The sequence below is a fragment of the Pagrus pagrus genome, assembly GCF_965226575.1.
Source record: "Pagrus pagrus genome assembly, chromosome: 17".
In the NCBI taxonomy this organism is placed as follows: Eukaryota; Metazoa; Chordata; class Actinopteri; order Spariformes; family Sparidae; genus Pagrus; species Pagrus pagrus.
Window position 1 is genome coordinate 23,132,528 of NC_140201.1, and position 13,526 is coordinate 23,146,053.

At 40.4% G+C, this 13,526-nt stretch overlaps 1 protein-coding gene across 1 annotated transcript; it reads right to left on the reverse strand.

The window, feature by feature from the left end:
• Positions 1-3,711: 3,711 nt before the first annotated feature.
• Positions 3,712-9,742, reverse strand: LOC311273377 (membrane progestin receptor alpha-B-like). Its single transcript, XM_084380402.1, has 2 exons — positions 9,644-9,742; positions 3,712-6,793 (listed from the first exon to the last, which is right to left on the reverse strand). The coding sequence occupies exon 2, from the start codon at positions 6,754-6,756 to the stop codon at positions 5,692-5,694; it is 1,065 nt and encodes a 354-aa protein (XP_084236528.1). The 5' UTR covers positions 6,757-6,793; positions 9,644-9,742; the 3' UTR covers positions 3,712-5,691.
• Between the last annotated feature and the right edge of the window lie 3,784 nt (positions 9,743-13,526).

A 13,526-nucleotide genomic window follows, 5' to 3' on the forward strand; every position in this document is an offset into this window, starting at 1 on the left:
TTTAACGTTTCAGTCCCATTCAGAGTATTTGATCCATTCTCACTGTAACATCTCTTCATACTCCTGTTTGGCTCACAGCTTATATTCTATTTTTAATCCTTCATTCTCACCAAACTATTAGGAAGTTTCATTGTCTTCAGACGAGACTTCAAATAAATTCAAGCCACCAATTCAGTTTGACCTTAGCTTTTCAACAAACCCTAAATTATTTCACAGTTTTTAGATATTCTGGACATTATTCAAAGTTTTCACAGCCAGCAATCCGCATTTGGCGTCAGCTCTTCAAAAACCTTAAAATATTCAACATATTTCATATATTCTGGACATTATTCAAAGTTTTCAACGCCGGCAATCCGCATTTGGCGTCAGCTCTTCAAAAACCTTCAAATATTCAACATATTTCATATATTCTGGACATTATTCAAAGTTTTCAACGCCAGCAATCCGCATTTGGCGTCAGCTCTTCAAAAACCTTAAAATATTCAACATATTTCATATATTCTGGACATTATTCAAAGTTTTCAACACCAGCAATCCGCATTTGGCGTCAGCTTGTCAACAGGGTGCATTCACAACCGCAAGTTCTTCAGGACTTGCCTTCTCTAGTTTATCTTTGTTGTTTGGTATTTTAACCGTCTAATCTTATTTGCCTCAGTTCTAAAATGCTTCAATCCTGGTTCAATCTGTGGAAAACACTTTGTAATTTTGTCAGTAAAAGTGCTGTGTAAATAATATTGTTATTATTTGACTGCAGAGCCCTTACTATGATTTACACGTCAGCTAAAGTGAGTTCAGTGAAAATTAAGCTACAATCAAGACCATCAAGGGAAATATTATATTTTGATTGAGCTAAATCCTCGAAAACATAATCCTGATTCTGATATTGGAGACGTAACACTGAGGCACTGGGAATTTTCTGCATGAACTAACAATACTTACACGTTCTCTGTGATCAATAGACAAAGGATGGGCTGCATTACAATATAGGATTAAGTCTTATGTAGTAGACAGCAGCTGCTTTACCACAGTGCCAGTAGACAGCCCTGGGTTGTGTCATTGAAGCTAGTAAACCTAGCTCTGTCACCGACTGCTGCCGAGGCTGATTAATTAGCTGTGATGGTAACAGTTGCCTTGAGACGATGTAGCTATGATGGTTACTGTCGCTGTGATTGTGGCTTGGTTTGGTTGTTATGATTAAGGCTGTGATAAGATTCCTACTGTGCACGAGCACTCCTGTTGTGTATGGGTAATAGCTCTGTCATATCTCGGCAATTGTTTGGAGCAGTAAAGAGCAGTGGCAGTACAGCTACTGTACCCATGGCATCATAGATTCAACCACTAATGCAGCTGTGGTCCAAGCAGTAACCACATCCACAGACACAACTCACAGTCAGTGGCTGTATATTGTCTAAGCTCTATCTTTTGAATGGAGTAATGAGCGGGAAGTGTCACAGCACCTTTCCCTTCCGTAGTATCTGAAGTTTTCAAAATATCTTTACTTTCATAACAGAGGATATGCTTCCCTTGCATATAGTCCTAACTCTCTTGGCCTACAGGCCCATTTTTAGGTTGACTGAGTACATTAAGGCACAGATTAATTTGTGTTGGTTGCTACAAATTACCAACACACATGCACAGCATTGCAGTCTCAAGTGTATCTTGACAGTATGTAAATAACAGCTGAGGTCCTGCTAGGAGGAACAGTGTTAACAGGTTACTAAGGAGACCAATTAACCATTGAGAGGCATCCACTGAGAAACAGCCATCGGATTTGGCATGCTATCTGATTTACATCAAAAGATTGTCGTAGTATTTGTCTTTTTTGGTAAAGATGATAAAAGTAACTGCATTAACACACATGTCCTCCAGTAATAGTATGAATTCAGCTCTTTAAACTGTCATCACGTAAAAGGTTTTCCTCTCTCATTCTGCAGGTTTCCATGAATGGTGGCTGGCCCTGCTGCTGTGGGCCTGCTTGACTTCTACTATTATTATTATCATTATTATACTTTTAGTATTATAAATATTCAAATCTCAATTAGTAAAGCTGTTATTACTGCTGTGGCTGCTGCATCCTCCCTCCTCCCATCTCTCCCACAGCTTCTCCCCCCCTCCTGTCCTCCCTCACCCTCCAATCCTCTCTCTCTCCCTCTCTCAACCCAACCGGTCCAGGCAGATGGCCACAAACCATTGGGTCTGGTTCTGGTGCGAGGTTTCTGCCTGTTAAAAGGCAGTTTTTTCTCGCCACTGTCCCCAAGTGCTTGTTCATGGGGGAAATGTATGGTCTAGACCTGCTCAATTTGGAAAGTGTCATGAGATGACTTTTGTTGTGAATTGGCATATATACAAATAAAGATTGATTGGTTCTCATTCATTTCATTCTGTAGCTCTTGGTCTTGAATCTGCCCCAAAAAACCCAGTCTAGGAAACAGGAGCTGCTGTTAATCTGCTGGCTTGACATTAATTTCTTTGGCCAATGTTAAAAAAAGGTGTATTAAAAGGTACGATATGTAAGAATTGTCTACCTGCCAAATTCAAACAGGGAGCAGCATATTACCAGAATAACCAAAAACTGCTGCTCACTGTAGCTGCCATTAGCCAGTTAGCCAGTGTTGTTTTTGATCCGACTATTGGCGGACGGAGCTGTGAGTGATTTCATACCCGAGCTGGCTGCATTCCAGTACAAGTTGGAATTCCAGTTCTAGTCAGTTCAGAGTTTGTCAAATATTGTTTACAATATGAGTTGATAAACAATGCATTACATGGTCTTTTGCACGTACAGACATCAAAGCAACATGTCCACAGATAGAAGTTGGATAGAACTGTTTGTAAGACTGATTTAATGACACACAAATAAAACAGAAGTGCTGATAAACAGTTTATTATACAGTTTTGAACAGCTCTTGATTTGTGAAGCAGCCATCTTGGATTTTGAGGTTGGGGTTGGTGAGGTGCTTCTGACTTTCTGAGTTGGAAATACGACTTCAGGGGGCACTCCAGTTGAACGTGCTGAATGGGAACTTGGAAATTCTGCCTTCAGTGGCAAGGGGCTAACTGGTTAGCATGCTAACTTCAGTAGATATCTCTGCAACACAATACATAGACGTCTTTGACAAATGGACAAAACTGTTGTATTTCCTCTTTCTGTTAACAATTTTAGTTATATTTTGAATGTTTTCAACTTAAACTCTTACGTATTGCACCTTTAATAGTAAAACTAAGCAACTTTTTCCTTATAAATAAATCAACAGGCAGAATAAGGAAGAACCAATTCCCAAATGGAATGAATCACAGATGAGACAATATAATTGAGGTTATGTTTTGTCTTTGTTGTCCTTGAAATACAGTTTGGTAACCTACACTAGAGGCTTTTGGCTTAGAGGCTACTGTACATACACAATAAACTGTTTTAAAGATAACAATGGAGATGACGTCTGAAGTCTGTTGCTCCTTGCACAGTATGCAAAGGTCAACATGTTCCTGATACATACTATCAAATCTCCCCTTCCATCTGGAACCTCACTGTTTAGCATGTTTGATATGTTTGTAGTTGCTCATAGTGAAAGAAGTAACAAGAGATTTTGGCACATTGCAGCTACAGATCAGGAGATGAGATATCAAATCATCAGTCAACGTTGCACACATGATGAGAAGGTTATGAGAAAGAAATGTGCTTTAACAAAAAATGTGAGATTTCTGCCTCCACCCAAACTCTGTCAGAGATGTTTATTTAACTCTGTCTTTACATCTTGGTCAGTAGTAGGCATTATTATTTCCCATAGACATACATTATCACAGTAACTTTATCTTTAATTAGTACACTCATGTAACACCAACATTCACTTTTCCCTTGTGATTCAAAAGGTACAATCATGATTTCCATCAAGCCACATTACAGTGATTGCTGACATCCTAATATACAGTTCATAATACAAAACAGTCTAGACATATATACTGCATGTTTATAAAAAGACACATTTTAATTAAGACTTGATTATATACTGTATAAGGTCCCTCATATCCAGATTTCCTAGATACACTAAATACAGGCAGTGCATTAAATAATATCTAAAAGTGCGGTGAAATCAAACTCATGCTAGTAAAACTCAGCCAAGTTGACAACTCATTATGTTACTTCAAGTGCAATAAAAGCTTCCCAACAACAGTGATCTCACTGTCTAAAACCAAAGATGGACAGATGTTGACCCCATTTTTTAAACGCACCCAACTGACTCTTGTGATAGGGCCGAGGATGCTAGAAGCTCTGCTAACCCCGTTCCATCATGTACAAACCAGGCATGTAAATCGTTAATCTTTGATCGTTTAACCGCAGAGAACATGATTCAGCATGTCATTTTATGAGTTAATTTGCAAACAAACGTCTGCTCGCTCTAACAGTCTGAGGTAAAAAGTGAAGCGCGCTACAAGAAGCTCAGTGTGGAAACATTTCCACCAGAAAAGCAACAAAGTCAAATTGTTAGTTAAAATATTTCATGATACTCAGTATCAGTTTAGTAGTAGTACTAGCACTACACTGTACCATATTAACAACATACACCCTGCTGCCATGTCTGATGATGGCTTGCTGCCAATGATCACATTGCTGCTAGCAGGGAGGAGAGTGTCCGATGAAAGCACCTCTTGTATTTAACATCTTTTTTTTTTTTTTTAAAAGGCAAATTAACCAGTAGGTTAATGGGTGTCGGGCTACCAAAACCAAAATTAACCTAAACTGACATCCCTACTATAAACCCATGAAAATTAAGGTAAATTCTGTTGCTTACTGGAACAGTAAGAAAATAACTGCTCCAAATTGATTAATATTTACTCAAGGCACAATGACATAGGCCACCGATTTGTAACATTGTCATTATACTGAAAAATGATAGATTGTATCAATGTAATTAATTGGATATATGGATATTGGATAAATGTTAAAACCATTTCAAGAATTATAATTTTAAAAAAACAAAAAACACCCACCCTCCCAGCAAAAGCCTATCCATCCTGCTGCTATCTGGCAAAAGATACAGAAGTATCCACTGCTGTATCACCAGACGACAGGGCAGCTTCTTTTCTCAGGCTGAGACTCAACAGTCGACCATAAAAAATATATTTTACTAGTGTAGCAAAAAGGGATTGCAACTTGTATTTCGTTGTACAACCATTCGTTGTAAAATGACAAACAAGTGAACCTTGACTGTTGAAGTACACCCACAGTATGGTTTACAGGACCTCGCTTTCAAAAACTATAAATATTGGCACACTTTACATGTTATATTATCCCAGAATTGTATGATAAATAAATTCCAACGTGATAATTTAACAAATTTAAACTGCATGTCATCAATTTTATCAGTAACAGCAGTGAACTAGGACATGGCCATATATCAAAGGCAGTGATTTCAAAGTTTTGAGAATCAGATTTTGCCTTTGCTGATGCAGGAAAATGCTGATACAGTGTATTATTACAAAAATGTAAATAAAAAATCAGTACCAAAATACTAATCTTAATGTCATTATGTATCTCTCATGTAATCTGCAGTTTACTGTGATAAAATGTTAAAATTTCAAAAGCAATTTACTGAATACGAGCCTGTAGCAAATACAATTAGTTTCTTTTCTATCAAAGCAGCAAGTCTGGAAGGCACAAGAATGCGTTTGCACATAGATCCTAAAACACTGAGTCTATTATTTGGACTTGGATTTGAAGTCAAGCACTTGTTTAACTTTCCTCATCATGAAGGCAGCAATTAACGGGCATGCAACCAGAGTGACCGCATACAGTCCCACAAAGAGAGCCGCCTCATCGCTCCTGTGCAGACGCGAGTACAGTTCCCTGCGGCCTACGAAGTCGAGGTAGGAGGCATGGATCTGACAAAAGGTGCAGCAAGATAGAAAAACATGAAAAACCTGATGGCTTTGTCCCACGAAATCACACCGCCCCGGTCGGCAGCGCTCTAGCATGGGGTAGGTGAAGAAGAAGGCACAGCTCAGAAAGAAAGCCACCTGGCCAAAGTGATAGATAATGGCTGGGTCGTCGCTGGCTGTAGACCATGACATGAGTCTTTTAGCCACAGGACTGCCGTCCCACATATAGGCGAGTGCTGAGGGCACCACCTGGCACACCTTACGCACCCAGGTTGGTAGGCTGTGGTTGCAGTATTTGCCATAGCAGCATCCCAGGCATGACAGACAGCTGAAAACACTGGCAACGGGCATGAAGATCCCATTCACATGCCTGTAAAAGCTCTCATCCACAGCATAGTAAAAGTGAACTATAGCACTGCCGTACTGATACTGTGCTACACCAACATAGTCCAGAAAGAAGAAGGTATAATGACACTGCTCAGACTTGCCACCCAGGAGGTGAGCTAGTGCACTAAAGGCTGAGTAGGTCAAGGAGGACACGATGAGGACCAGCAAGGGCCAAGAATGACGATCGCCAACAAAGTCCACAGTCTCAGTGAGTTGCCGCCATTTAACCAGAAAAACCAAAAACGCCAGCAGGTGAGTCCAGACGTTGATGGTCTCATTGTGGCGCTGGAATAAAGACAGGAAGTAGTAACGCCAGTTTTGGTTGAGTGGTCGGTAGCCAGTGCAGACGTAGCGCTCCCTGAAGTAGTGGGGAACCTCGGTGTCTCTCACAGTGCCGGGCATGGAGGGCGCCGCCTCAGTCAGCATCCGGGGAACCTCCCTGATCTGCTGCAGGCTGATGAACACACGCCCAATTCTCTCCATTACAATCGTCGCCATAACTGTCAGTAGCTGAGTGATGCACAGTGGGTGGTTCCTGCAGAGAAGATTTGTCAATATCAGAAACAAATACTGTAGCATGAATGATCCGTAATCAGACGTATCACCTCATTTCATACATCAAAATATGCTGGTGTTCATTAACTAAAGAATATATATAAACACGCTTAATTGGTCACACTAGGTCCGAGCTCTGACTGTAGCCATACACTCTGGCTGTGACTACAGTGTGGATCTACAAACCTAATGCTGTGGCTGGCTGTATCTGACTGTGGGCCGATTCCTTAGCTCGTGGCTGTGTCCTATCATAACTCAGACCTCATGTTTTATCTAGCTAGAACTGTAAACTCACTAGACCCTTTTCACAGCAGATATAGGATAAGGAAAAGGTGGCATTTATAACATTAATGATGGCTACATTCCATTTAGGTGAGCTAGGTCCAGGGTTCTGGTATGGTGCATGTTCGCTCAATGACATGGCTTTCAGAGACACTTAATAGAATGGTGCCCTTGGTAACATTATTGGTCACACCTGTGCTTTTCCGGCTTCGACAAGTCAAAATGTCTGCCATGAAAAGGGTCCATTCTGCATACAGCACTAGTCCTTGTCACGGGATAGCTCGCTTGCTATAGCTTAACGGATCAAAAAAGGGCATTAAATTTTAGCTTCATTGAGTCTGAGGCATGAATTGTGTCCTTGACGGAGATGATACACTACTGACCATGTGTTCACCAATGTTAGCTTTTCCAACAAGCTAACATCAGTATTAGCTTGTCCAACAAACAAAACTTTTCAGCATTAGCTTCTCCAACAGGCTCACATCAGTAGGCTATTAGCTTTGCCAATAGGTTAATAACAATCAAAAAAATTTCAGTGTTCATATTGTTTCCAATCTTTCTTGTCATTGCCATACACACCTAACAACAGTGGAGCTGACATTTTTTGTCAGTTATTTTGATTTTAGGACAGGATCTGTAGCCTACCATTCTATTTTAGGATTAGGATATGCTTCAGTTCAGACCGTTCTGATATTGATACATTTCAACCCTTTAATAAGATAGGATTTCTTTCTGAATGCAGTCAGGATTCATGTTTCTGTCATACCAAAAACCCTAAATATCATGCTAGTCTGAGTTAATATAGGATTTCAGACATCTGGCTTTGTCGTGGCCAATGGTATTTACTTAGATGCTGTAAAGAGAGCCAGCCAGTCACAACGTTGTGCAATAGCCATATTGCTATAAAGCATACAGCCACAGCCATAGCCATAGCCACACTAGCCATAGAAGTAGCCACAAAAGTCACGGCAGCAACCACAGCCCCACTCATTGTGTTCATAGCTACAGCTGGAGCTTGGCCTTCCTCATTCCTCACAAGTAACAAATGGAATTTTATTTTTAAAATGTGGCAGTGGTGAAGTCCTTGTTGTTTATCAAAGAAAATTCAATTCAAAATTTTAGTCGTGTTGGTGTACATAGATAGCTATCATGCTGTCTGAGGGATAGTCTGAACTACTAGCCAGCCATCACAACTGGAGCTGTAATCTGAACTGAGCTCTGCTGTGCTGTTTGGAGTGGTACGGTTTGAAGCTGATACTCCCTCTGAAGAAATATTCTGAAAAATGAGGCCAGAGATGTTTTTCCTCATCTAAATTTCCTGTTGGAGCTGAAACAGAGCCACGAAGGGCCTGACAACAAAGATCCAAAGCAGGCTGGGGATCTGCAGAGCCTCAAGCTCTCTGAAATTTGGGAGGAATATTTTTCAAATGAAATGACCATAAAATACAATCTAGACAAATATGTAGACCATGTTACAACACTCACTGAGCCCACAAACCCACAAATTACATTTCTACGTTTACATTTCTATTTCTGTATGGATTTTACCAAATGAGGTTCTTGAAATTAGGGCTGCAACTTACAATTATTTTCATAATCAAATAATCTGCCGATTATTTTCATGATTAATGGCTTAGTCCAAAAATTGTGAAAACTGCTCGTCACAATTTCTCAGACGTCTTGAAATTGCGTCTTTTGTCAAACCAACAGTCCAAAACCTGATCACTCTTAATTTAATATCATAAATGACAAAAAAAAGCAGCAAATCCTCACATTTAGAAGCCTCAAACTGGCAAAGGTTTGACATTTTTGCTTGAAAAATGACTGAAATGATTAATTATCAAAATAGTTGGCAATTCTTTACAACTTTCGATCAATAATCAACCAATCCATTAATCATTGCAGCTCTAGTGTTAATAAGCGCGCTTTAGATTTGATTGTAGGCATATTTCTGATCTTTGGACAGGGTCAGGCTAACTGTTCCCCTGCTTCTAGTCTTCATGCTAAGCTAGGCTAACCGCCGCTTGACTCCAACTCTTGAATTGTGTTAACTGTAGCTACATACATACATGAGATTGAGACTTCTCCTCTCATGTTCAAAAAGACTGCAAATAATTATTGTTGGGATGTATTTTGAATGTGTTTTCTTATATATGTTACATTGTCATACATTTATATTAACAGTAGTGTCTATCAAGTGCAGCAGCAGCTATGATTGGTTGAAACAGGAGACATTTTAAGGTGAGTTTTGCCTCCTTAAGGCCCTGAGGAATAAATAAAAAACTCTCCTGTTCCCAGTCAACGCCCCTGACAACAACATGCTGCTGAAAGTCCAATATGAAATCAAACGGACTTCATGTGTGCTGTTTGAAGCGAGTCGCGCCCATCAATCATGTACAGACTGCTGTAAAAGGTCCCGGACTAAACCCGAGGCAGCTCAGAAAGTTCTGCAACAGCCTGAAACAACTTGTTAAACCTAGTGCGTATCACTTCAGCAGGCTGCCTGTTGACCGTAGACCCATAAAGTGATGTCCTAGTGATGCCTCACCTTGATGTGACAGCTTGTTTTCTCCCCTGTCCGCAGCTGAAATGACCTCTTCCTCCTCCTCCACCCGCCGACACAAATATTAAACAGATTGAACCGCTGCTCTCAAGTGAGAAGACAGCGTCAAGCTTCTGAGAGTCATCAAGACACAGGCGGAAGTGAAGTGGTTTTGCCGTAACAATAAAAGCACGGACGGTTTTGAAATGTAAAATGAAGAAAAAAAAGTGTAAATGACACATTCAATACAAGTTTGGGTACAATATTGTTTGTTGTATATTAATGTCATTTGATTGTGTGTACATCTACGGCTATAAAACATTAATTATTGATGTGTAAATAATATGCCAAACATGGATTAACACCATGCAGAGATGAATTGACGAAATATACAGTTTGAATGTATACAGAAAAACAATCAAATGTCACTACATGTATATATATTAGGCTATATTGCTATGATTTTGGTGGCAACAACCTACACAATTACTCTTGCGGCGAATGCCTGTTATGTTTACGTGCTTTATTTTGAAAGCTGGTACCGGAAAACCTTCTGTGTCTGTAGCGTACTTGACTAAAATGTTGCACACCGGGTGGATGAGAAGGAAGAGGGTTTCCCCCTGAAGACCGAGCATAGAAAGACTAAAAGAAAACCCTGGACGTGAGGTGCATTAACACTCCCCAGTTTGTATAATAGTCAGTAGTCAAGATAGGCTAGTTGTTGTTTTCTGGTGTGTTTATGGACCAAATGGATATTAAACCTGAAAGGACATAACGAAAAACGTCCTGCAATCTCAGGTGTCAAACACAAATCTCATACAGTCCAGTACCTCGGGATGCAAAGTATGAAAGTAGAAGTAGGCCTATATCTGTAGGATTTGCTGTGAGAAGGGGGAAGGCAGAGAAAGGTAGTCTGACTGTGTGGGTGTGAACTCCTGGAACATTCTTTGTCAGTGACTATCTGCTGACGTTTCTCCTCAGCACAGCTCCTATAACCCAGCAGCCATGAGCACACTACATGCAGACGTGATTTGAATGAATCCAAACAGTTCAGACACTTTACATACTATTCATCCAGGTGTGTTGAGGCGAGAAGTTCAAGGCTTTTATGAAAATACTATATGCAATATGCAAAGTTTGAGGGCAGGAGGACCCAAACTCTAATATTAACAGACATAAAGAAAGGGCGTGCATGACGTTAATGCTACCCTGACTGGACTGAAAGCAAAGGGAAATATGGAATCTGGGACATTTCTACAACATTGGTTTGACATTATGGGGGAAAAACAACTTACAGTATAAGGCTACACCCTGCAGCTGGGTAGCTATGCTTACAATAAACACTGGGATCTGGGGGAAACAGCTGCCTGGCTCCGTCCGAAGGTACCAAGGAATAGTCCTGCGCATGAACCAATGCAAAACCACAACTTTTAACACTTTGGTTTTTGTAGAAATTAAACAACTTTTGAGGGGCTGGTGGCCTGACAGTTTCCCCCTGTCTCCAGTGTGTCTGCTAAACTAAGTGGCTGGCTGTTGCTTCATATTTATTATGAGACTGATATATTCTCATCTGACACTTGGCAAGAAACTGAATAAGCTTATTCCAAAAAAATGTGGAACTATTGCTTTTAGGGGTGTGTGCACTGTTTAAAGTGGGATTGTGAAGGGTTTTTCAAAGGGCTGCACGTCCACCAGTGTCTGGTCTGCAGTGTTTCATGACATTTCAGGATATAGCTCTGAATCAAATCCAGACTGGAGTAAATTGAAAATGGCTTCAATACCAAATCCAGTTTTCATCAAAGATTTCCTCTGTTGTTTGGATCCAAGACTGCAGAGCGACCTGTTACATCATCATTTAGCCTGAAGCTGCAGTCAGGACTGAGCCCGAGGTATGGCAATGTGAACCTTCCAGTTTCCTTTGACTCAGTTTTACCTTTGAAGCATGAGAACATGTCAGAGTCTCCAGTGGTCCATGTTTAGACACTGCAGCATCTGCGAATCCATCCATCCATCATCCGTAACTGCGGTGGGGCTGGAATCGATTGCAGCTGTCATTGAGCAAGTTGTAGGATACATACTGGACAAGTCTGCAGCTCATCACAGGGCTGACATGTAGAGACAAACAACCATTCACACTCACATTCACACCTATAGACAATTTAGAGCGACTGATTAACCCACGCATGCAAACTCTGCACAGAAAGGCCCTGCCCTCTCGAGCCCAGCGCTAACCACTGCGAGGGCTTTGTTTTAACCTCGGTGTACACAACTGAGGCCTAGACTGTCATTGCATGTGCTGGCAGAAAACAAAACTAAGATATTTCTTTGAGAAGGAATAAAATGTAAAGCAAGTTTCTCCAGAATTTAGTGAAATGCAAACATTGAAACCAGGCAGAAAAATAAACTCAAATAGTGAACTGTTTATTGTGGAGCTCTGGTGTCAGGAGGAGATAACATTGTTCCTATTAGTTGTACTTTTCATAGACTATTCACAATATTTGCTCTGTGAGTTTTACAATGAAACTGTCAGTAAGTTCCCTTTAATCTGGGGACAAACAGGGTTTGTGTGCGTGCTGTCCTTCTGTCTGTGTGAGGACCGCTTTGAATATTAGACCGTGAGGGACGACATGTCTGGAAGGTGATGACATTTCTCGCTCTCTCACTTCTTAAAGAGGGTGTTTGAGGGTTACGACTTTAGGCAGCGATGGGATGTAACTAAGCTCATTTACTCAAGTTACTTTACTCAAGTACAATTTTGCAGTATTTGCACTTGCCTTTGTCTGCTACTGTATACTCCACCTCAACTACATGTTGGAGGCAAATACTGTATTTTTACTCCACTATATTTTTTTTGATAACTTTTAGTGACAAGTTACTTTGCAGCTTGTGCACTGCTTCAGAGCCAAAGTAGCACATTTGTACTTAATGTATTTAATCAGCAATCAGACAAACAATACACTGATTCTGATAATAAAATGCTGAATATTGGATCTGATAACTGGCTGGGCCAATGATCAGTCGCCCCCTATACATGCAAATATATATTATTTACTTTTACTTGTACTTTTGATACTTAAGTACACTTAAAGTTAGATTCTTTAAGACTTTTACACAAATACTTTTCGTATGGGTGACTATTTTGCTAAAATAATATTTTAGCATTTAGCGTTATTTCAATATGCATGACTCAAGTATGACTATTTAAAACACACTCCTTTAGGGCTGACGTTAGAATTACATAGGTTAACATACAGCTACAGGTTGAGGCATGCAGTTATGATAGGGTGAGGGGGTGCATTATGTCGAAAGAATGTCCTCACAAGTATAGAAGCAGTTTGTGTGGGAGACAGCATGTACCCAGTTGTTTGCATATTTGTGAGTGTGTTTACAGTGAAGGATGACCAGAAGAGGAGGAGGTGGAGCAACACTGCAGATGTGAGCGATCATTCCAGTCCGACCAGCACATCTCACTGAATAAACATGAGTCACAGCAAGTCTTATCTGAAAAGACCGAAAACAGAGATTAATAACTCGTATGGCTGCTTTCCAGCCACCGAGGAAAGCGTTTGCAGTAATCAACGGCCCCTCCTGTCCTGGAGGAAATTAGCTCAGCGTGTTCTTGACACCAGAAAACCCGTGGTCCACTTACAATTACAAAGACTAAATTTGGCTCAACCAGTTTTTACTTCAGAGGCAGGATTTCATCAAAAAGGGACCTGACAGGGTTAAATTTACATCATATCTGGAAAAACTGGCCCCATTTAAAATATGTAAAGTGCTGATGGTAGCAGCAGCATAATGCTAAATTAATGATTCATTTGCACACTCGGCAAATTAAAAGCTGCGTCTAAACAGTGAGGTGAGCGATGAGACTGAGATGAGGCTCATT